The 25,002-nt window shown below is 34.3% G+C and overlaps 1 protein-coding gene across 5 annotated transcripts in view; it reads right to left on the bottom strand.

The window, feature by feature from the left end:
- Positions 1-9,149: 9,149 nt before the first annotated feature.
- CFAP96 (cilia and flagella associated protein 96) overlaps positions 9,150-25,002 on the bottom strand; it is a 70,834-nt gene continuing 54,981 nt past the window's right edge. For 4 of the 5 annotated variants that reach the window (XM_074274968.1, XM_074274967.1, XM_074274969.1 and 1 more), the window contains 5 exons: positions 21,754-21,891; positions 21,561-21,636; positions 16,673-16,852; positions 13,439-13,608; positions 9,150-9,384 (listed from right to left, as the gene is read on the bottom strand). In XM_074274968.1, coding sequence (XP_074131069.1) covers positions 9,336-9,384; positions 13,439-13,608; positions 16,673-16,852; positions 21,561-21,636; positions 21,754-21,891 — 613 coding nt within the window. In that variant the 3' untranslated portion in view covers positions 9,150-9,335. The remainder of the gene's footprint in view (positions 9,385-13,438; positions 13,609-16,672; positions 16,853-21,560; positions 21,637-21,753; positions 21,892-25,002) is intronic. The other variant, XM_074274971.1, reaches the window with a different exon arrangement.

Here is a 25,002-nt window from a genome sequence, read left to right as displayed (position 1 = left end):
ACCAGAGTTGACAGCAACTCTCCAGAGACTGCCGATTGCTCTCTGGGAGGAGATCTGCTGTGTTAACTCAAATCTCTCTGACAGATTCTTCTTCTTTGGAGAGAGACAAAATTGTGGTGGTACGGTCTAGCTCCTCTGAAGGGCTCAGAATAAGTCCTTGTCAGGATAAGCAAAAGTCCTTGCCCCACATTGTGGACATCAATATGTAGTGTGCTATTGTCTCCAGAAACTGCCGATCACTCTCTGGTCTAGAGGAGAGACTTCTTCCTCCAGAGAACCGACTCAACTCTGGCCTAGAGCAGAGACTCTTCTTTCCTCCAGAGAGCTGCCTCAAGTCTGGTCCAGACAAGACTCTATCTTGAGTGCCGCCCTTTTTTATCCTCCCAGCGAATGGACATGGGATAACGCAAGGGCTTCTGGGGAAAATTACTTTAATCAATGAACTTGCTCCTCCTAAGCATGCAAGCTCCTCCCCAGGAGTAAACTCCCAGTAAAGGCCAGAAATAGAGAATTGTTAAGTACCGACTTAGCACTTAGTAAGAACCTAATATCTCATTATCTCATTAGCACTCAGTAAGAACCTAACACAAGAGAGACAATCTGAGCATAATTGGACTCCCTGAAAAATATGATGGAAAAAAGAGCCTGGACACTATTTTCCAGGAAATTATCAAAGAGAATTCCCAGATATTTTAGAAATAGAGGGTAAAATAGACATTGAAAGAATTCATCGATCACCTACTGAAAGGAGCCCTAAAATCAAAACGCCAAGAAATATAGTAACCAAGTTCAAGAACCATCAGATGAAGGAAAAAATACAAGCTGCTAGAAAAAAAGCAATTCAAATATGGAGAAGCCACAATAAGGATTACCCAGGATCTAGCAGTGTTCACATTAAAGGAGCGAAGGGCCTGGAATCTGATATTCCAAAAGGCTAACGAACTTGGTATGTATCCAAGAATAACTTACCCAACCAAAATGAGCATCTTTTTCCAGGGAAGAAGATGGACATTCAATGAAATAAATGAATTCCATCTATTCTTGATGAAAAAAACCAGATCTAAACAAAAAGTTTGATCTCCAAATACAGAACTCAAGAGAAACCTAAAAAGGTAAAAAGAAATCTTGGGAACTATATTTCTGCTATAAAGATATATAAAGAACACATGTATAATTTGTTCTAGAAACTAAAGGTGGAAAGGAAATTGTACCAGAAAAAAGGGTAACGTGGTGATACTACATCTCACGAAGAGGCAAAGGTAATCTATTATATCTGAGAGAAAAAGGGGGATGGACATAGTGTGCATCATACTCTCATTAGAATTGGCTTAAAGAGAAAAATATAGACAATCGATTTATGGTGAAACTCTTATTTCATTGAAAAGTGGGAAAGGAAAAGTGAAAAGGGAAGGAGTAAGGGGAAGGGAATACAGAAATTGTGAGGAAAAGGGATAAAATAGGAGGAGGAACTCTAATGTGGGGAGGGATACTAAAAAGAGGGCTGTGAGAAGAAGCAAGTGGTGCTCACAAGTTTAATACTGGGGAGGGGGGTAAGGAGGAAGGAAAGGAGAAAAGCATAAGGGTTTAACATGATGGCAAGTGGGCAACTAGGTGGCACAGTGGATAGAGCACTAGCCTTGAATTCAGGAGGACCCAAGGTCAAATCTGGTCTCAGACACTTAACACTAACTAGCTGTGTGACCCTGGGCAAGTCACTTAACCCCAGCCTCGGGGGGGGGGGGGGACATGATGGCAAGTAATGCAGAATTAGTCATTTTAACCATAAATGTGAATGGGGTAAACTTCCCCCATAAAGAGGAAATAGCAGACTGGATTAAAAGCCAGAATCCTACAATATGTTGTTTACAGGAAACACACCTGAAACAGTGATACATACAGAATAAAGGTTTAAAAGTTGGAGCAGAATCTACTATGCTTCAGGTGAAGCCAAAAAAGCAGGGGTAGCCATCCTCACAGATCAAGCAAAAGCAAAAATTGATCTAATTAAGAGAGATAAGGGCACTATATCTTGCTAAAGGGTAGCATAGATAATGAAGCAGTATCAATATTAAACATATGCACCAAGTGGTGCAGCATCTAAATTCTTAGAGAGTTGCAAAAAGAAATAGGAAGACTAATAGTGGGAGATCTCAACCTTGGACTCTCAGAATTAGATAAATCAAACCACAAAATAAGTCAGAGGTAAATAGAATACTAGAAAAGTTTGATATGATAGATCTTTGGAGAAAACTAAATGGAGACAGGAGTACACTTTTTTTTGTATAGAACCTATACAAAAATTGACCATATATTAGGACATAAAAACCTCAAAATCAAATGCAAAATCGGACCATGATGCAATGAAAATTACATTCAATAAAAAGCCAGGGGAAAATAGACCAAAAAATAATTTGAAACTAATCTCATACTAAAGAGTGATTGGGTCAAACAGCAAATCATAGACATAACTTCACCCAAGAAAATGACAATGAGATGTCATACTAAAATATGTGGGATACAGCCAAAGCAGTAATAAGGGGAAATTTTATATCTCTTAGAGGCCTGTTTGCATAAAATAAAGAGAAAGTCAATGAATTGGGCTTACAACTAAAAATGCTAGAAAAGTAACAAATTAAAAACCCCAGACAAACACAAAACTTGAAATTCTAAAAATAAAAGGAGAGAATAAATTGAAAGTAAAACTATTGAATTAATAAAACTAAGAGTTGATTCTATGAAAAAACCAACAAAATAGGCAAACCTTTAGTAAATCTGATTTAAAAAAAGGAAAGAGGGAAATCAAATTGTTAGTCTTAAAAATGAAAAGGGAGAACTCGCTACTAATGAGGAAATTAAAACAATTAGGAGTTGCTTTACCCAACTTTATACCAATAAATTCAATAAATGGAAGAATACCTTCAAAAATATAGTTTGCCCAGATCAACAGAGGAAGAAGTATAAATAGTCCCATTTCAGAAAAAGAAATAGAACTATTAACCAACTCCCTAAGAAACCCCAAGACTAGATGGATTTACATGTGAATTCTACCAAACATTTAAAGAACAACTCCAAAGCTATATAAACTATTTGAAAAAAATAGGGATTGAAGGAATCCTACCAAATTTCCTTTTATGACACAGATGTGGTACTGATACTAAACCAGGTAGGTTGAAAAGAAAGAAAATTATAGAACAATCTCCCTAATGAATATTGATGCTAAAATCTTAAATAAGATATTAGCAAAAAGACCATAGAAAATCATCCCTGGGATAATACACTATGACCAAGTGGGATTTATACCAGGAATGCAGGGCTGGTTCAATATTAGGAAAACTATTAGCATAATTGACTATATCAATAACCAAATTAACAAAAACCATATGATCATCTCATTAGATGCAGAAAAAGCATTTGACAAAATTCAATATCCTAATAAAAACACTTGAGAGTATAAGAATAAATGGACTATTCCTTAAAATAATCGGGCACATATATTTAAAATCATCAGTAAACATATGTAATGGGGACAAACTGGAACCTTTCCCAGTAAGATCAGGAATGAAACAAGGTTGCCCACTATTCACCATTACTATTCAATATTGTATTAGAAATGATAGCCTCGGCAATGAGTTGAGAAAGAGATTAAAGGAATTAGAGTAGGTAATGAGGAAACCAAACTATCACTCTTTGCAGATGATAATGATGGTATACTTAGAGAACCCCAAAGATTCTGCTAAAAAGCTATTAGAAATAATTCATAACTTTAGCAAAGTTGCAGGATACAAAATCCACATAAATCCTCAGCATTTTCATACAACAAAATCCAACAGCAAGAGATACAAAGAGAAATTCCATTCAAAATAACTGTCGATAGTATAAAAGTTGGGAATTATATAAGCAAAATTACAAAACACTTGCCACAAAAAATAGATTTAAATAATTGGAAAAATATTAAGTGCTCTTGGATAGGCTGAGCGAATATAATAAAGATGACAATACTCCCTAATCTATTTAGTGCTATACCAATCAGACTCTCAAACTATTTTAATGACCTAGAAAAAAGTAACAAAATTTATATGGAAGAACAAAAGGTCGAGAATTTCAAGGGAATTAATGAAAAATCAAATGAAAGTGGCCTAGCTGTATCTGATCTAAAACTATATAATAAAGCAGCAGTCACCAAAACCATTTGGTATTGCCTAAGAAATAAACTAGTTGGTCAGTGGAATAGGTTAGGTTCCCAGGAAAAAAGAGTGAATAATTATAGCAATCTAGTGTTTGACAAACCCAAAGATCCCAACTTTTGGGATAATAATTATTGACAAAAAGTGCTGGGAAAACTGGAAATTGGTATGGCAGAAATTAGGCATGGACCCACACTTAACGACACATACCAAGATGAGATCAAAATGAGTCCATGATTTAGGCATAAAGAACGAGACCATAAATTAGAAGAACATAGGATAGTTCCTCTCAGACTTGTGGAGCAAGAAGGAATTTGTGACCAAAGGAGAACTAGCGATCATTATTAATCACAAAATAGAAAATTTTGATTACATCAAATTAAAAAGCTTTTGTACAAACAAAACTAATGCAGACAATATTAGAAGGGAAACAATAAATGGGAAAACATTTTTACAGTTAAAGGTTCTGATAAAGGCCTCATTTCCAAAATATATAGAGAACTGACTCTATAAGAAATCAAGCTATTCTCCAATTGATAGTCAAAGGATATGAACAATTTTCAGGTGATGAAATTGAAACTATTTCCACTCATATGAGTGTTCCAAATCACTATTGATCAGAGAAATGCAAATTAAGATAATTCTGAGATACCACTACACACCTGTCAGATTGGCTAAGATGACAGGAAAAAATAATGATGAATGTTGGAGGGGATGTGGGAAAACTGGGACACTGATGCATTGTTGGTGGAGCTGTGAAAGAATCCAACCATTCTGGAGAGCAATCTGGAACTATGCCCCAAAAGTTATCAAACTGTGCATACCCTTAGATCCAGCAGTGCTACTACTGGGCTTATATCCCAAAGAAATATTAAAGAAGGGAAAGGGACCTGTATGTGCCAAAATGTTTGTGGCACCCCTTTTTGTAGTGGCCTGAAACTGGAAAATGAATGGATGCCCATCAATTGAAGAATGGTTGGGTAAATTATGGTATATGAATATTATGGAGAACAGGATGAATACAGAGAGACTTGGACAGACTTATATGAACTGATGCTAAGTGAAATGAGCAGAACCAGGAGATCATGATACACTTCAACAACAATACTGTATGAGGATGTATTCTGATGGAAGTAGATATCTTCAACAAAGAGATCTAATTCAGATCTAATTGATCAATGATGGACAGAATCAGATACACCCAGAGAAGGAACACTGGGAAATGAGTGTAAACTGTTTGCATTTTTGGTTTTCTTTCCAGGTTAGCTTTACCTTCTGAATCTAATTCTTCCTGTGCAACAAAAAAATTTGGTTCTGCATACACATATTGTATCTAAGATATACTATAACATATTTAACATGTATGGGAATGTCTGCCATCTAGGGGAGGAGATGGAAGGAAGGAAGGGAAAATTCAGAACAGAAGTGAGTGCAAGGGATAATGTAAAAAATTACCCATGCATGTGTACTGTCAAAAAAATGTTATAAAATTAATTTTTAAAATAGAGAAATACAAAATAAAAGGCTCACAGGGAAGGGAAGGATTTAACTATTTAGAAACTCAGTTGATAATTCTTTGTAGTTTTGTTGAGTTAAATATAAAATGGACTATACTTTTTGCCTTGGTAGCTTGAGGGCTTATATAACAGATAATAGCCAACATTTATATCATGTGTTAAAGTATACAAAGTGTTTTTATTTATTATATAGACATATAAATATACATGCACATAAAAAAAGATATTGGGCTCCCTGAAAACCATGAAAACCATTGCTCCAAAATTCAGAAGTATTAGAGAAGGCAAAGTGAAACTAGGCATTGTCAGTACCTTTTTGACGGAGAACCCAAATTGTACATACTCAGAAATGTCGTAGCAAAGTTCAAAGTTTTCAGATAAAAGGCAAAAGATCAAGTTAGTGGAATAAGGCAAAAAAGTTGAAGGAATAAAAATAGGAACAAGACAACCAATTACTGTAGATGATACTTAGAAATAAATTGCCACACATAATCTAACATTTGATAAATTCAAATATCTTTTAAGTTTTAAGGGAAGAACTCACAATTAATTAAAAACTGCTAGGAAAGCTGGAAGAAACTAGGGACAGACCACTAACTCACACCATATATAGGTCAAAAGTCAAAATTAATATATGATTTAAATATAAAGAGGGACAAATTAGGGGATGTTGGGAAAAACTACTTGTCAGACTTCTGGATTAGGAAAGAGTTTAGGACCAAATGAGGCAAGAGGATCACAGGAGGTAAAATGATGACATGAAATCAAAAGGCTTTTGCAAAACAAAACCAAAGCAGCCAAAATTTGAAAGCAGGAAACTAGGAAAAATATAGCAAGTTTGAGGGAATGCAGCCATGTTTATTTTTATTTTTTTTAAATCAGAGAAATTCCCTAAATGTTTGTTAATCAATGGAGTTGAACAACAATTTAAAGACAAAATCAGAACTATCAATGAAAAAATGTTTTAAATCACAAATGTAAATTAAAACCTCATACCTATCAGATTGCCCAATGTCAGAAAAAGGGAAATGACAAATTTTGGAAAGGATGTGGAAAAAAACAGGTATAATAATGTACCTTTGGTGGAATTGTGAATGGATATAACTGTTCTGAAGAACAATTTGGAACTATGCTGAAAGTGCTACCAAACTTGTTCATACCCTTTGACCAGAAACACCATTACATGAATACATCAAAGAGATCAGAGAAAAAGAAAAAAAAAGATATGAAGAAAAAGATTGTGTTGACAAAAAATTAGAAATTATAGGGAAATGTCTAAATAGACATTAAATAAATTCTGGTATATGATTGTGACTGAATACTACTGTGCTGTAATAGATGGCAAAGGGGATACTTTCAGAAAAACCCAATAAGGCTTATGATCTGATGCAAAGTGAAAGAGAACATTGTCTATATTAACAATAATATTGTATTGAGCAATATGATCCACAATTCCAAAGCACTCATGATGAAAAATGGAGATCTCCTCCTCCAAAGAAATAACTGATGCACTCTGTGTGCAGAATGAAGAATATTTTTTCCCACTTTTGGTGGGGGAAATTGGAAAGGGAAGACCATGGTGCACTTTAGTGTTTGTTGTTATACTGATAAATTAAGGTTTTGTTTTTTTTTTTATAAAAAGGCTAAATTTCTAGAAAATAAGTATAAAACAATGTCCCTAGAACTTTTGTGTATAGAAGTTCCTTAAGGCTACACTGGGAGAAGGGTGAAGGTAGAGGTAGAATGGTGTAAATTATCAAATATAAAAGAGGTGTGCAAAAGCAATCACAATGGAGGTGAAGATGGGTAGAATTGGGGTGGTATGCAACACATGAACTTTATGTTGACCATAGATTCTTCTCTAAAATCAATAGGACCCTTTATTGAATAAAATTATGTCTTTTTTTTTTTTTTTAAACTGGGTCTCCCTACCAGGTCCAGCTGTAAATATAATGGCTACTCATGAGCCCAGCTGGTAAGGAAGTTTTAGCCTCAGTTTTTTCCAAAATTGATTTCCTTTCCTTAGCCTGGTGGCATTCCATTCTTGGAAGGTTAACATGCTTACTAACCATCTTTTTAATAATACATTCTGGATTGCCAAAAATTACACTATAGCTTACTTTGCTTTCTCTACCTCTGTTTTCTACATTCTTCCTTGTTTTGGACTTTATCTACTCCTGCAACCCCACAGCTGGTCCTTCTGTACTGTTTGTTTCTGAGGTAACAAACATTGGCTCAGCAATCACATCCACCAGTTCTTTCATTATCATGGGATATGATCAGGCTTGATGCCTTTAACTCATGAAGAGCAATAAAATGCTTAATAGATCCCTACCTTGAATCAACTCTGATCAGCCAACTCTGATCATTTCTGGCTTGTCTTTTCTAGCCTGAACGTTCTTGTCTTTGGCAAGGAAACCAGAGCAGTTCTGACATTTTTCAACCCTAATCAGAAGTCCAATCCCCCCTTTTCTCAGAAAAGCTGAAAAAACTCCAAGAAGCCAGAGCAACAGACCTGCAAGTCATTGCAGGGTTTTAACTGAATGATTGTATTTTCCTGGTTGTGGGACTTCTTTCTATACTGTTTGGACTGGGTGGTGGAGGGATGGTGGAAATATACATAAGTAAAATTTTACTTGTATCTCCCAAGATTTTAATGAAAAAGCATTTACTGAGAAGAGTACATGATCAAAAAGTTGGGAGACAGCTAGTTTAAGGATTCAGCACAGTTCCTAGCTTTTCCCCAAGCTGTCTTGTTTAGAATCTGCAAATATTATGTGAGGGGGTTATTCAAATGACCTGAAACTGATAACTATCATTTAGAAAAGAAAAGGAATACACATCCCAGATAGAATAACTTAGAGCCATGTTGCATATTTTGCACTTTTCTTTGGTAGGTTATCATAGCCAACAGCTTCATCACCTAATGACCAATCAACTGGCAATGAACTTCCCCATCCTTAGCTAGTTTGGTACTTGACCCATCAAACAATGTAGTTATAGCTCTTAATATCTTTCCAGCTTGGTAGCGCCTGTCATAACATGTGTTCTGGTTTAGCCTTTGAGAACCCAAATTCAGAATTACTTCCATGCCATAAATATCACATTGAAGGCAGAAGACACATATAAATTGTGTATATAGAAGTAATTTACATAATTACATGCAAAAATACCTAAAATCATGGAATTACAAGATAGTAGAACATCACAAGAAACTATCTAGCCTTCTGTGTTAAATTCTAACCAAGAAGGCGTTTAGAAATTATATTTTCAGGAAAATAAAGCAAAACACAAAGGCTTAATTTTTTTTTTAATACTAATTCTCAATTCACAGTAAAAGCTTGAAAATTCTGAACAAGTTTAAATGTATAAATGTGGCTAGTTGAGATGTCTAAATAAGAAAAAATAAATAGAACAAAATATAGTAACCACACTGTAACCACACACATTCATGATACTATTTAATTATAAAAATTTACATTCAAGACATTAAAGTGATAAAAGATTAAAATTTGTCTTGTATATTTGAATTGCCACTTTCACAAACACTCCTTAATTTTAATTTTATTTAAAAAATGATTGCTAAAGAATTACTGACATTCAGGGGATCAGAGGAAGTTTCTTCTCTCACGTACTAGTAGGACTGTATAGATGCAGTCAGGTAATTCTTTGAATTTAATGACCTAAAATCAGGAAGAAAAAGACAAATACATGCAGATCATATTAATTTTTTTTTTACTTTTTCAAGTTTTATCCATTTTCAATGACAAATCTATTTTGTCAAATTCAAAAGAAACTTGAAGCCAATTAGAAAAATATATAAAAACCTGAAAGTTTATTTTAGGTTTTAAGAATACAAATCTGGATCACAAATTTTTGTTTTATAATTTACTAACATAAAAGATTTTTTAAAATATATAATTTTGGTTGGCAAAATGTTTACAAAATCTTGAAATCAGTTCAGTGATTAAATTATGACTATGATATAACAGAATAAGTGCAGTGACCTGGAAGACCTGGGTGAGAGTTCTGGCTGGCTTGCTTAAAAAGCAATATAGGGTACTTCACTTTTTTATTTTTAAAATAAAAATAATGCTATTTGTAGTGCCTACTTTACAGGGTTGTGCTTTATAAGTATATATATATATATATATATATATGCATATATATGTATGTATGTAAATACATATATATAATATACACCTATATATAATAACATATGTGAACAGCTTATTTGATTTGACAGCTAATTAAAATGGAAAATAAATTATTTTCCAGAAAACAGACAATTTCCTCCCCCCACACTGATAACATAGTATGTCTTCATACTATTTTGTTCTCAAGATTAAAGAACAAAAAAACTCTTGTTTTTGTTTTGCTTTGAAAAAAAAAGCATTGCCAATTCTATTGCCTCTTCAGTTTTATAGAGGAGAAAATTTGGGCTGAGGGAGACCTAATGATTTTGTCACCTACCAAAGAACATTGGGTAAAATTCCATGATTCCCCACTTTCTTATTAAGGCTACATGGTCTCTCTTCTATAAAGACAGGCCCAAGTCACACATGAATTGTGACCTGACAGCTCAAATATTCAAATATTTGAAAAGTTAGTTCATGGAAATGAGCTTACCAGATCCCAAAATACAGAACTAAGAGCTATGGGCAAAAGTTCCAAAATCATAAATTTCAGCTTGATATGAAGCAAAACATCCTAACATTAAAATTGGAATGAGCTGCTTTGGGAGGGAACGGGTTTCTGCAATGTTTTCTGTAATGTTTAATAACAAGCTCTAAAAAAAAAAAGCTACAATACATTTGTTTTTGGCTTTAGTTCTAACATTAAATTGACAAGGTCACACATAGGATTACAGAGTTAGATCAAGAAGGAACCTCAGAATGCTCTTCATTTTATAATTCAGGAAACTGAGATACAGGGAGATTAAATGACTTGTCTGAAATCACAGAGTATTTGAACTTAGGTCCTCTTTTGTATTCATCCTTAGTTCTCTACCCTTTCTTCCATATTCTGTCTTTTGGATATCTTTGAAAAGTATGAGTTGGCACTACATAGCATTTCCAATCCCTCTGTTTTTATCCGCTCGAAATTTTGATTTCCTTCACAGGTTAATTGCACATTATTTCAAAGTCCGATTCTTCTTATGCAGCAAAATAACTATATGGATATGTATACATATATTGTATGTAGTATATACTTTAACATATTTAACATGTATTGGTCTACTTGCCATCTTGGGGAGAGGGTAGGGAGAAGGAGGGGAAAAATTGGAACAGCAATTGTTGATGCTGAAAAATTACCCATGCCTATATCTTGTAAATAAAAAGCTATAATAATAAAAGAAAAGTATGAGTTGGTTGATGCCTTATTGTCACCACAGTGATCTCATTATATAGTTCTATTTCATTTGTGCTTGTGTTATCAGAATTCTGTTCTTGAAAAATCTGCCTTTTCTCTTGAGCCATCTTTTTTGTAAAGCCTAAGCTTTATCAGATCTGTTCTTTTTTCTATAAACTTTGAAATCTGTAGGGGGTGGGAAGCAAGAATAGAGATTCTAGGAGACTTTTTTTTTTTTTCACAAGACAATGGGGGTTAAATGACTTGCCCACGATCGCATAGTAAATGGTAAGTGTCTGAGGCAGGATTTGAACTCAGGTCTTACTGACTCCAGGACCAATGCTGTATCTATCCATCTAGTTATCCATCCCCAAGACTGGGGATTCTAAAGTGGCAAAAATCTGTCATTTTTCAGAATGAGAGGGAAAGTCATTGTAAGAAACTATACAATGTGAATATTCTGAGGAAACCTTAAAAACAATTTAATGTGGACTATGAGTTAAATTTCCATTCAAGTCCTAATCTGTGCTTCATCACCATGGAAGAGACCCTAAGTTGTCAAAGACTATAGCAGCAGAAATGAAAGCTCTGACAGGTTATATCAAGTTAAGAAGGTTTTCCAGTAGGGGCCTGGCAACTGAAGTACTTGTCTGCTGTCTAAGCATCAGGCTGCTTAAGTTTGGAGACACTCCATACATAATCAGGGTAACAACACAGAGGTGAATTGTTTGACTAAGTATATTCTGAAGACGGTTTACTAACTTTTAAGAAGACAGAAATCTGCATTAGCCGGCATACCCAAACCAATTAAATTAGAGCTCAAGGAAGTAATGAGGTAAATATGGTTTTTTGTTTTTTGTTTTTTTTTTAAAAAAAGCTCTATTGAGAGGCAGCCATAGCATGGTAGACTGAGACTTGGTCTAGGAGTTAGGAAGACCTGAATTCAAGTCCATATCTGATTCCTATGTAAATTCACTTGACCTCTTGGTGCCCCCAATTTTTTAAGTGAAAAGTTGCAGAGCAAGAGCTGATGTCATCAGTAGAATAAATTTCCTTACCCAAAGTTTTATCAAAGAAATAACAGGTCTAATCCAAAAGAAATCAAAGCAAAAAGCACATATAATAATCAAACACATTATATTCAGAACCGTCCATTTTTTTCTTTGCTTCTTATAGGCTTCCTTTTATTCTCTGCTGTGTACTTTTTACATTATTTTTTTTCCTTTCCCCTCAACCACCCCCAAGCTGGCTACAGTTAAGCAAACACATACAGACACACACACACACACACACATACACACACATAGATACATACATACATACATACATATATATACACACACATATACACATATATATTATCATTTGTTTCTTATACCTATAAACTCTATTAATTTCTACCCACTAGTTTGCCTTGCAGCTAGTTAATCTCCCCCATCCTACTTCAAGATCCCTTCCTAATCTTCTCCATTTTTCCTTTCCCGTTAATCCACAAACCTTATTCCACTCCAGTTAACCTACATATCCTTCTATACCCTGCCATTCCCTCCCCCTTATTTCTTTATAGATTTTAGAGGGTGTTTTATGCTTCTAGATGTGTCTGGCTCTGTGTGTGTGTATTGTTCCCTTTTTAACCCATTCCCAAAGTGAGTAAGATTTCAGAACAATCAGCCCTACTTCTCAAAGTGTTCTGTTATTATATATAGGCTTTCTTGAAATGGAAATTCACTGTTACATATTTTGATGATTTTATGTTCTGCTATGCACATGATTTTTTTTCTTCTTTCATCTTTTTCTATTTTCTGTTTCAATTTATTTAAAATTTTATTTTATCTTAAAAAACAGAATAAGAAAAAGAGAAACAACATAAAAGGAATAAAGAACAAAAAAACATTATCGTGTGCACAGCAGAACATCAAGAAGGATTCAAAATATATATAACAAATTACCAGTTCAAGAACATATATATATATATATATATATATATATATATATATATATATATATATATATATATATATATACACATATATACACACACACACACACACACACAAATATATTAGTAAAAGAAATTACATTTATGAGTATCCATCTTTATTTCCTTGTAAATTGTTCTTTTGTTCTGTGTATCTTTTTTTTTTAATTTATTCTTTTTTTCCCTCTCTTTCATCCCCTTATTAGAAGTAATGTGGGATAGGAGGATGACATTTCTAGTTTCATTTTAGTTCTCCTCTCTAAACTGGAATCTCAAACCAAGAACTCCAACCCTCTTAACATTTCCTAGCTATGTGACCCTGCCCAAGTCACTTAACCCCAATTGCCTCAGGGAAAAAAATTTAAAAGAAAAGAAAACAAAGTAAAAAATAAAAAAATTATACTTACTTTTTGACATTGGCAGACATTATGCTTGAAACTGGCCGGCTTTTTGGTCCACTGCTTGGATGGAAAATAGCTCCTGCTTTAGCAACACTTTTATCCGGAATTTTTTTCCCATATTGGTCATTGGTATATGTAGGGAAAGGATCAAATGTTCCTGCTTTCATACCGCCTGCCTATGAATAAGTTTTAGATATAAAAACATTTCACAAATGTTCTGAATGCAATTGCCCTTACACTGAATAAATAGACTTAATAGTGCTTTGCCAAACAACTGTAGGTACTCACTTTATCACCAGCTTCATTATAACTCATTCCTTTTGGTAAAGGAAGAAATCAACTATTAAAATGCTTCTCTGATATTTCATTGGACTATGATCTCACTAATGTGAGTACTACCTCTAAGGGTAGAAACTGCAAGCCATTAATGCCTTCTCATGCTGTGGGAACGTGATCCATATGTTCCCCTCAATCCTCTACAGAATCTAATATGCTAGATCCCTTTATCTAGATCTCTTGACCTGGTGTGTAGATAAAAGTATAGCACACACATGGGAAGGGAATATGTATTTATTTATTAAGTAGATAGTATGCGAAACATTCTACAAATGTTATCTATTGTGCCATCTATTATCCTTCTCTCTCACTAGGTGAGGCAGCTCTCTGCTTTTTATGTCACCAGTACCTTTGACAATGCTCTTTATACCTTACTTGCTAATAAGTTGCAGCACTTTTAACCTACTGTGTAGCTATTCCACTGTTCTATAGATGACCCACAATTTTAATTCTTCAGAGGCCATGGCATTCCATGACTAACAGATGTTAAGAAGAAGAAGAGGAGGAGGAGGAGGAGGAGGAGGAGGAGGAGGAGGAGGAGGAGGAAAAGAAGAAGAAGCAGAAAAGAAAAAAAATGGTCCTCATTTCAGAGAGAAACCTGAAGTCAATAAGAGCACTTTAAAATTTCTTAAATGAAATGCAGCATGGTTTTCTCCTCTTGCTCAATGTTATATCTAGTTTATTGCCGATTTAAAATATTAGCTCAAGACAGCAGCATCTTAAGGACCTCACTATCTATAGGATACATCTCTTTCATCTGAACACATTATTGTCCAGGATGATAGCAAACCACATTAATAAACATTCTTCATGAGTTTATACTAATTGAAGAATTTGTTGAAAAAAGTGATCTATTATTGCCATCTTTTAAAGAATCTTGAATCATGAGCAGGATTTGAAAGATCAGCTCTCTAAGCCACTAGAATACAGATGCCAAAAAAGTAAGTCAGGATCTATCATTAACATCTCTGTAGAGACTGGTTTCAGAAAGCCAGTCTAAGTAAGGCCTTGAGGAACTGTAGTTTATTCAGAAGTGTGAAAACTAGGTGTAGAGTATGAAATTACATGAGGGAAAAGAGTGTCAAAGAGAATGGCTTATAGGCCACATAATATGCTTGCAAAGATTTGGGGTGGGTGAATGCTACAAAGAGGAAAGAGGGGATGGAGCAGAAGAGGAAAGTAAAGGAGACAAATTTCACCTGCTTATTTTAAGTTAATCCAATCATATACCAATAGTTATATAAATGACTGACTTAAAGTCTTTACTCATTGGATTGGATATATTGACTTCATTGTATATAAAGTCAATTAGGAAATTCTATGAGATCATATGACAATAGACTTAGAGCTGGAAGGAACCTTAGAGATAACCAAGTTCAATCCCTTTATGAGAGTTCAGTCTTTTTTTTTTTCCCCCCTGAGGCTGGGGTTAAGTGACTTGCCCAGGGTCACACAGCTAGGAAGTGTTAAGTGTCTGAGACCAGATTTGAACTCCAGTCCTCCTGACTTCAAGGCTGGTGCTCTGTCCACTGCGCCACCTAGTTGCCCTGAGAGTTCAGTCTTACTGACTTAATTTAATCAGGTACCTTTTTTCTAATAATGAAATCAACATGATAGTTTTGCTGCACAAATAAATGGTCTGGTTAATAATCAATTTTCTAAAACAAAACAAAACAAAAAGTACATAAATTGCTAATCAAGTTAGTGTGTTGCTTTGGGTAATATAGGTTTTAATAGTTTTGACAAAGTCCTGGGTCACTAAGTGAGACTGGGAGAGAAAGCCTGAAATAATAATGAAATTACTCCCTGAGGAAAGCAGGGAAGGCACTGATGGGAATCAGTTACCCTTATAGTCCCATCTTCTGTAGAGATCATGGGTGGCCTCCATCTTGCTGTATCCAGTCAGAAATTCAAGTTATATCAAACCTCTGAGGTTAAATTTCTCCTATATATTTATCCATGGCCCAAGTCATCTTTGCTGAACCCCTTTGGGTTAAACCACCATGGCCGTGTTCTGCCTCGTAATGTCTTTCTCCTCACCCTTCCCTCATGTCTCATAGTATCTTTTTTCCCATTCCCCCACCATGCCTCATGGAATCTTTCTCCTTATTATACTTAACAAACTCTTTTAGGGTGCTAAATCTCTCTTAGTCTACCAGTCAATGGTGTATCTTCTACCTCATTAAGTATTTCCTTTTTTCTGGTTGTGAGTTCCACTAGGGAATGTGGCTTTTCCATTGGTTGTTGTTAAAACCATTTTTCCTTTCTAACTATATGCTCTCTATTTCATATTTACCATTCCTGGTGTCTTTTGTTTATTTTCATTTTGTCTATAACCTCTTCTAAAGAAACCTACCTTTTGGCAAAGAGAATGTGAATTCTTTATATAACTGAACCCCAACATTTAGGACCTCATCATTTGATAATAAGCCTCAAATCTCAAGTTTGATGCTTTGATTTTAAAGAATGTAAAAAAACCATTTTTAAAGAATTTCTTGTCACTCTTAGAAAAAATAAAAACAGAAGGATTTAAGAGCTTTCTGCAACATAAATTTTTTTATAAACATTATAGAATAGAATGGTTGCTAGAAACCCTGAGCACCATTTGCTTCATCCACTTGCTTTCAAAAGACACTGATCTATTCTTTTACTGAAGTCTTCAGGAAAGGAGAACTAATATTTTCTGAAATATACTCAAATTAGACATATATTTGTTATTTCACTTTTTGGTAGAAATGAAGAAATCTACAACCATACACCCAATATTTCATTATATTCAATTAAACTATGCTAAATTTCTTTTACCCTAACATCATTTCTTTTAAATACTACTTGCTATAATAAATAGTGTCTAACCAATTTCTTATTTTTCCTTAACTGGTGTATCTACAACTATAAATTTACCTTTTTAGGAGGAGAAGGTGGTTTAAAAGGTGTTAAAACTGTTTTTGGCAGTTCTGGTTTCTTAAGTGGTGGCAAAGCTTTCTCAAAGGCATAAGGATTACTGTCAAAATAATCTCTTGGAAAGAGATTTAACTTGAAAGGTGATCCCTTAATTAACTGATGGTGGTCTTCAGTCTCTTTCTGTAAATTAAATAGTAATAAAAGTTTGTAAATTTGGAATTTCCCTTCACAAATTATTAAAACCAGAAAAAAAGTACCTTGGATTCAAGATTTAAGTAGAAGAGTTGTTTTATTTTTCAAGTTAAGTTAGTTAAATACTTCCTTAAATACTTCCTTTAAAGTCTAGGCCAGAGGTTCTCAGAATATATTTAGGGACCTCTTAGAGTCCCTAAGTCCCTCTCAGGGGATCCACAAGGTTAAAACAAATTTCACTAAAATACTTTATTATAATACTAGGACATTTTAATTTCTAATAAAATTAGAAATTGTTTATAAACAATCTATGGGATAAGCTCTAGGAGGTCCTCGGTAATTTTTAAGAATATAAAGAATATCAATGATAAGTAGTTGTCCAATCTTTACTTAAATGCTTTCAAAGTGTTAAACTCAATCTTAAAGGAAAGTCCTTTCTCTATTTTGAAAACCTGTGATTATTTCACAAGGTATAAAAAACTGATCTCTATGTCCCTTAAGTTTCTACCCATTGATTCTAATTCTACCCTCTAGAGAAGACACAGTAAATCATGACTACTACCTTTTTCACCTAATTGATCTTTAAAAAAAAATTCAGAGCTGGAAAAAAGCTCAGTGATTAGTCCAATGCATGCTTAAAAAGAATTTTTACTTTCTACTTCTCTTCTCCCTACAATATCCCTGACAAATGATCTTTACTTGAAGATCTCCAAAGAAGAGGAAGCCACCATCTCCAGAGGCAGCCTATTCCACTCTTGAAGAGTTCTAATTGTCAAGGAAATTTCTCCTTATCTCAAGCCTAATTTTTCCCTCTTTTCAATTTCTACATTTTTATTAATTCTGCACTTTTGAGTCAGAACAGAACAAGTCCAATCATTTTTCATCCTTTATATTTTGAGATGACAATCAGAGAGGTGATATCATTATATAAAAATGAATTGGATTTCAGTGAGGGAAAGCTGTACAAAGTAATCAGGCTCACTTCTCTATCACCATTCAGTTCCATTGGCTAGCTACATAGCTCAGGAAATAGCCCTGGATGCAGTTAAAGATCTTATCATTTTAAGTTAAATCTTTTTTTTTAATTTTATACTTATAATTTTTGACAGTATATATGCATGAGTAATTTTTTTTATAACATTATCTCTTGTATTCATTTTTCCAAATTTTCCCTTCCCTCCCTCTATTCCCACCCCTAGATGGCAGGCAATCCCATACATTTTACATGTGTTACAATATAACCTAGATACAATATATATGTGTAAATCCAATTTTCTTGTTACACGGTAAGTATTAGATTCCGAAGGTATAAGTAACCTGGGTAGATCGACAGTAGTGCTAACAATTTACATTCACTTCCCAATGTTCCTTCTCTGGGTGTAGTTGTAGTCCATCATTGATCAACTGGAAGTGAGTTGGATCTTCTTTATGTTGAAGATATCTACTTCCATCAGAATACATCTTCATACAGTATTGTTGTTGAAGTGTATAGTGATCTTCTGGTTCTGCTCATTTCACTCAGCATCAGTTCATGCAAGTCTCTCCAAGCCTTTCTGAATGCATCCTGCTGGTTATTTCTTACAGAACAATAATATTCCATAACCTTCATGTACCACAATTTACCCAACCATTCTCCAATTGATGGACATCCATTCATCTTCCAGTTTCTAGCCACTTCGAAAAGGGCTGCCACAAACATTTTGGTACACACAGGTCCCTTTCTCATATTTAGTATTTCTTTGAAACATAAGCCTAATAGCAGCACTGCTGGATCAAAGGGTATGCACAGTTTGATAACTTTTTGGGCATAGCATTTTAAATTAAATCTTTAACAGATCTCACTTTGACTGAGTCAACTGCCATTCAGTATTTAAGGTTAGATAGGAAAAAAAATGAGGCAAAGAATGACCTTTTTTACCAAGTCAAAAAAAAAAAAAAAAATCAGTCCTGGAAGGGAAGACCTCAGGATTAGCCAATCAATGAGTGCCAAATACAGAAGGAAGGAAAGAAGGTCTATAGAATATTTGAAGTTATTGAAACTTTTCCAGTAAGAGTGGGATACCATCTGCTTCAAGGAATGATAATGCTTATCTACAGATACTAATATATCTGTGGATATCTTGCAATGATTAGAAGACAGGACACTTTGTGGCAATTTGTGATATCCTGCTGAAAGATTCCTAAGACAGCTAGCTATTTGTAGCCCTGACATACACATCAGAGAGGGCTAGGGCCTGTACTGACGATATGGCAGCCAGTCTCTCATCTATCAGACCTTAAGACTACTACCTTCTCTTTGTGATTCATATGAGGACAAATGATACTACCATGAAGAACAAGGAAAGCACTGTTAAATGCGAATTCATGGAGAAAAAGCTAAGGATGTTAAAAGCATAAGTGATATTTTCATCACAATTCTAACTAAACGTAGGGGTTTCAAGAAAGAGATGTTGATTCCTGAAATTAAGAGGTCAATTAGATATAGATTGAGAAGATGATTTAGACTTCTTGCACTTAAAAAGCTCCCAAGGCATTTTATACCTTTTCCTGGCACCAAAAAAGTTAATGAAAATAAAAACATTTTTTTCCTCTCCAACTTCAAAGTCCTCCTAAAATCTTTTTATTGACTTCTTTGCAGTCTGCAGATTAAATCCATTTGTATTATACCTAAATTCCAAAAAAGTAAGGACTATTGTATTCCTCCATAATGTTTAGTGAGAATGCACTCAAATTTGTTTAATGAATGAAATAAATGAATGAATATGCCTACTTAATGATTAATTGTTTCTGACCTTGATTACAGAATTCTAAGTAGATTGAAGATGAAACATCTGAACTGCAAACAACAAAGATATGGGAGCTCAGAATCAATTGTGATAATAATCAGACTTTTCTAAGACAAAATAGAATTTCTAATATATGCCATTTAGTAAAGCTACAAACTAAGAAAGTCATGCTACAGGGAGACTAAAGCATACCAAGTTTTTTGAATTTTAATTTGAAAAAGCATTTTCCACTAATAAATTTATGGATACAATAGGTTATTGTAATTCAATCTGAAAAGTACCACTTCAAGGTTACCAGGTGGTTCAGTGGATAGAACATTGGTCCTGAATTCAAATGTGGCCACAAGCTCTTGCAAGCTATATAACTCTGAGCAAGACACTTTACTTCTGGCTGGCTCAGTCTCCCTAATTATAAAATGGAGATAATAATAGTATCTACCTCATAGGGTTCTTATGGAATCAAATGAAGTGATATTGTTTGTTTGTTCTTTCTGAGTCTGGGGTTAAGTGACTTGCTCAGGGTCACATAGCTAGAAAGTGTTAAATGTCTGAGACAAGATCTGAACTCAGGTCCTCCTGAATTCAAGGCTGGTGCTCTATCCACTGCGCCACCTAGCTGCCCCTAAAGTGATATTGTTAAAGTGTTTAGCACAATGCCTAACACAAAGTAGGCACTAAGTAAATACTTATTCCCTTCTCTATTTTGTAATGTTTTGTATAAACATTATGTATTTTTAAAAAATACATTTGTATAAAAAGAAATGTTAATAATCCTCATATGGCCAAATGGATCTGAATGTCCTGGGTATGCCTATGACCTTAGTCATGTTTCCCAAATACAAATTTATCTTGTTGCCTTTAAGTGTTATCACAACAACTTGTATGCCTGTAGCACTATATATCTCACAGTGGATATAGTGATTAGTTGCTTCCATGCAGCTTAAGTCAAAGGCAACTTTACATTTTCACTACCACTGATTTCACTTTAAGTACTTTGACAGAGGCAAAACATTCTGAATGTCCCTACATGATTTGTTCAAGTTGGATGAGGCTCCATTTTTTCATTCATAGGGAAGTCTATCTGCAAGTGGTCCTATTTCTACAAAAGAGTAATAATATTTTAAAAACCAACTCTAATAGGATATATGGTCATATCATGACAATAATATATTTCAAAGTATAGACATTAAATAATTGACAACTGTTTCTTCCACCTCTCTTTTTCATTGTTGTAATCTACCTTCTTCTACTCATGTCACTTCTATATACAATACTGCTAGCAACTACATGAGTTACTAAATAAAGGAGAACACATGTAGGGCCAAAACTGGTTATTGATTGGGGGGAGGGGAAAAAGAGTGGGATATGACACAGAAGTGACTGTATATGAAAACTCAGAGTGGAGCTAGAGAGTTTCAAGAATAGCATGGAATTAAATCAGATCCTTTAAAAGGAAAGAAAAAATAAGAGGGGCTGATAAGGATCACAGAGGCAAAGGATTTTAGAGACAGAAAGAAGCTGAAAGATCATCTAGTTTAAATTTCTCAATTCACATATGAGGAAAATGAAGGACCAGAAAAAGACCTTTAAGGCCACGTATGCAAATGCCATAGCAAGGATTAGAAGGCAAATCTTCTCACTTAATTCTACCTATTGACTAAAAATAAGCTGAAGAGTAAAAAAAAAAAAAATTGTGGGCTTTTTTTTTTTTTTTTGCATAACAATGTCTATCAACCAATAAAAATTGGTATGCTGTTATATTGGTATATGTCCAGGTACACACAGAGGGACACAAAGTGGTATCTAATAAAATATAATTTATAAAAGTAAAAATATTATGAGGAAAAGAGACTAAAGAAGATATAAACAAGATACACCTAGGAGAAGAGAGATTACCCTAAAAAATTTACCTGAAGATTTGTTTTTGCTGTATCATACGCATCCACCGAGTGTGAGAACTGTTTACCTATGGTAATATTTGCATAGCTATAGAAAAAAAATTAGCAATAGTAATTGAGGTTATTCTAATTTTATGAACAACAACAACAACAACAACAAAAAAAAAAAAGCAAAAAGCTTAAAGATGAATATTAAGTAACTTACCCATATCCAGTCCCTTTCTTTCCTGGGTTTGTGTATAAATTCTTTCCAGGAGCAACATATTTATCTTTGGGTTTTTCTTGGGCACTGAAGAATGGAACTGGACCACCTATCGTTCCAAAGTAGGTGCCCAATCCACATCTTAAACATATTAAACAAAAGAAAAATCAGATATATGCAAAGAAATTTACTTTCCTAAATTTCAAAAATGTAGGCTAAACCTTTGGATAGTTGATAATCAATAAGTTTTCAGATGAAGAATGATAAAATCTTAGGTATTATTTGGATTTTACTGTGCCCACTTAAAATATTCCAAACAAGATAAAGCATTCATAAACCCCAAGGAAGTTAATACAGTTCCTATTAGTAATACTGACAAGGCTTGTCTAGGGCAAAGCTTCTTAAACTGTGAGTCATAATTCAATGTGGGGTCATGTCACTGAATGTGGAGATCATAAAAAATTTGGCAATGATAAAAGGTTTCTCAATGCAATGGCCAAAATTAATTCAAAATCAAATGTGTAATGAATCCAAGGTGCTTCTGGCAGCACTTGCCCCTGTTGCATTATGCAGCTTCATTGCACCCTTGTTTCTGAATACATAACATATATGCTTACACTTTGTACTATGAATGCACAAACACTACCAGAAACACCTTGGCTCATCTTCAAGAGAGGGTCATTAAAAATTTCTTGGGCAAAGAAGGTCATGAATAGAAAAAGTTTAAGAAGTCCTAGTCTACAGTAGGTTCTAACACTAAATTTTTTAAACTTTCTTCTGATTAGAGCAGCAATTTTTACCAGTTCTTTCAATGAAAACTGATATAGAATTATAGTATTTAACTTTCTTAGGTATCTCAAACTAAACATCAATATCTCCCAGTCTACTGGCTGCTTAAAGCGTGCCCATGTCATCCTACCCTCAAAAACACCCCTCACTTCATTTATCCATCCCCAATAATTATTGTCCTTTATCTCTTTTTTCCCTTTTGTGATTAAATTCCGTGAAGCATCTACAATTGCTGCATCTATCTCCTTTCCGTTCCCTCTCAACTCTCTGCAGTCTCCTTCAAAGTCAGTCTCTTTCAATCTTGATCCATTAAAAATGGATATTCTCCAGACTCTATCCTCTTCTTTTCTCCTTTATACCATTTTGCTTGGTGAATTTGTCAAGTTCTAAGAGTTTCATTTATCAGATCTATGCAAATGACTCATAGATATTTGTGCATTCCTACTTTCTTTCCTAATCCTTAAGGAAACTAGGTGGCACTGTGAATTGAGTGATGAGCGTAGATTTAGGAAGGCCTGAGTTCAAATCCAGACTTAGATGCTTAATAGTTATATGATCCTGGGCAAGTCACTTAATCTCTATTTACCTTAGTTTCTTCAAATGTAAAACGGGAATATCATCTCCTATCAGGGTTGTTGTGAGGATCAAGTGAGATAATGTCTAAAAAGCACTTAACACAAATGCTAGCTATTATTATCTCCAACTACGTATTGCATATCTCATATATTTCTCTTCGTGTTTTACTTCAGCCCCGAAGAATGGAACTGGGCCACCTTTTGTTCCAAAGTAGCTGCCCAATCAACATTTTAAATATTTTCCTGTAGAAAACCTACACTCAATATGTCCAAAACAGAACTCATTAACCTTCCCCACAAAAAATTCTCCCTTCTTATTAACTTCACTATAAATTATAGCACAACTATCTTTTCAGTCACCCAGGCTTGCAACAGAGGTATCAATCTTGGTTCTCTATCACCCTTACATCCAATCTGTTGCCAAGATGTTATCTTTGTTACATTTCTCTTCTCTGACATTAACAATAACATCTCATAACCAGACTACTGTGATAGAGTCTAATTGGTCTGTTTCAATCTTCTTCCTTCTCCAAACCATTCTCCTTTACTCAGTGTCTTCCTAAAGTCTCACAATATCAGCCTCCCACCCTCTCCTAATTGCTCCCTATTCCATCCAGATTAAAAAAAAAATCCATTATTTGGCTTTTAAAATCCTACATAACCTTGGTCCTTCCTACTTTTGAGCCATCTTACACCATACATCTCTCCAAAAATTCTAAATTCCAGTGACACTGGCCTCTTTCCAATTCCAAGCCTGCAGCAATCTCCCTCATTTTCTTGCTTCATATTTTCATAATCCTTCACTTCATGTTTCAGTTGAAGTCCTATATTCCACAAAAAGCCATTCCTAGTCCTCAATGTTAATGCCCTCCCTCTGATATGATTTATCCTTTATAGATCATTTTTATGAAATTCTTTGCGTGACATCTCTCCCACTAGACTGAATTAAATATTCAAAAGGAGGAATTGTGTTTGGCTGATCTTTTATCCACAGCACTTAGCACAGTGCCTAGTGCAGAACAGGTGCTAAAAAAATTATATCTGAGTTGATATCTTCTTTTGCATAACTGACAAATAGTAGGCAGCTTTGGCAAAAATCAAAGACACAAAAAACTAAAATCAAAGAATACTCCTCTAATGGCAGAATTTTTATCTTTAGTAAACACACACACACACACATAGATATACACATAATAATTCCACTGATCTATTGATCATTTTGCTCTATTAATCAACTGATATATTAATCCTTCATTAATACAGATATGCTTTCCTTTGGTGCAGATTGTAACACATACACATTCATCCTGTGAAATTTTTTACATTTTTTCATAAATCCTGTATAAAAGATCAGTACCCAAATAATGGCCATCTCTAGGGAATCCTTCTCCCATTTGGACATGGCACAAGTCATCCTCCATTACAACTGCATCTGTCTTTAGAGAGCATTCATCTCCCTATTTAGGCTTTATTTGACACAAATAATCAGAGAATCATTGGACAAAGTTATTATGTGATGCATCTATCAAGGAACATTATTTAGTTTTTAACATGTAAGTTAAGATTGATGGTTAGAGGAGAGCCTTTGAGGTTTTATTTTGCTCTCAAGTCAACTATCGTGGAATCTTTTAGTTTCTGTGTACCTTTCAGTTAATGGTGTGAATGTAAAAAATGGTAGGAAATCATTTGGAAAGCCTGCATTTTTCTTTCTTATATTTTAAAAGATACCATAAATACAGAGATGATCTTCATAAAGATGAGAAAGTGGGCATAAGTTATTGATGTTCTATCACTTTTTAAAGTCATTAATAGTCTTTTTTTCATTCTATAATAATCTTCCCCTCCCTGGGATATCACTTATAACAGCCACTTATAACAGTGCTTTCAA

The sequence above is a fragment of the Sminthopsis crassicaudata genome, chromosome 6, assembly GCF_048593235.1.
Source record: "Sminthopsis crassicaudata isolate SCR6 chromosome 6, ASM4859323v1, whole genome shotgun sequence".
Lineage (NCBI taxonomy): Eukaryota > Metazoa > Chordata > Mammalia > Dasyuromorphia > Dasyuridae > Sminthopsis > Sminthopsis crassicaudata.
The sequence above is the reverse complement of the archived record's forward strand: the minus strand, read 5'-3'. Positions and strand labels throughout refer to the sequence as shown.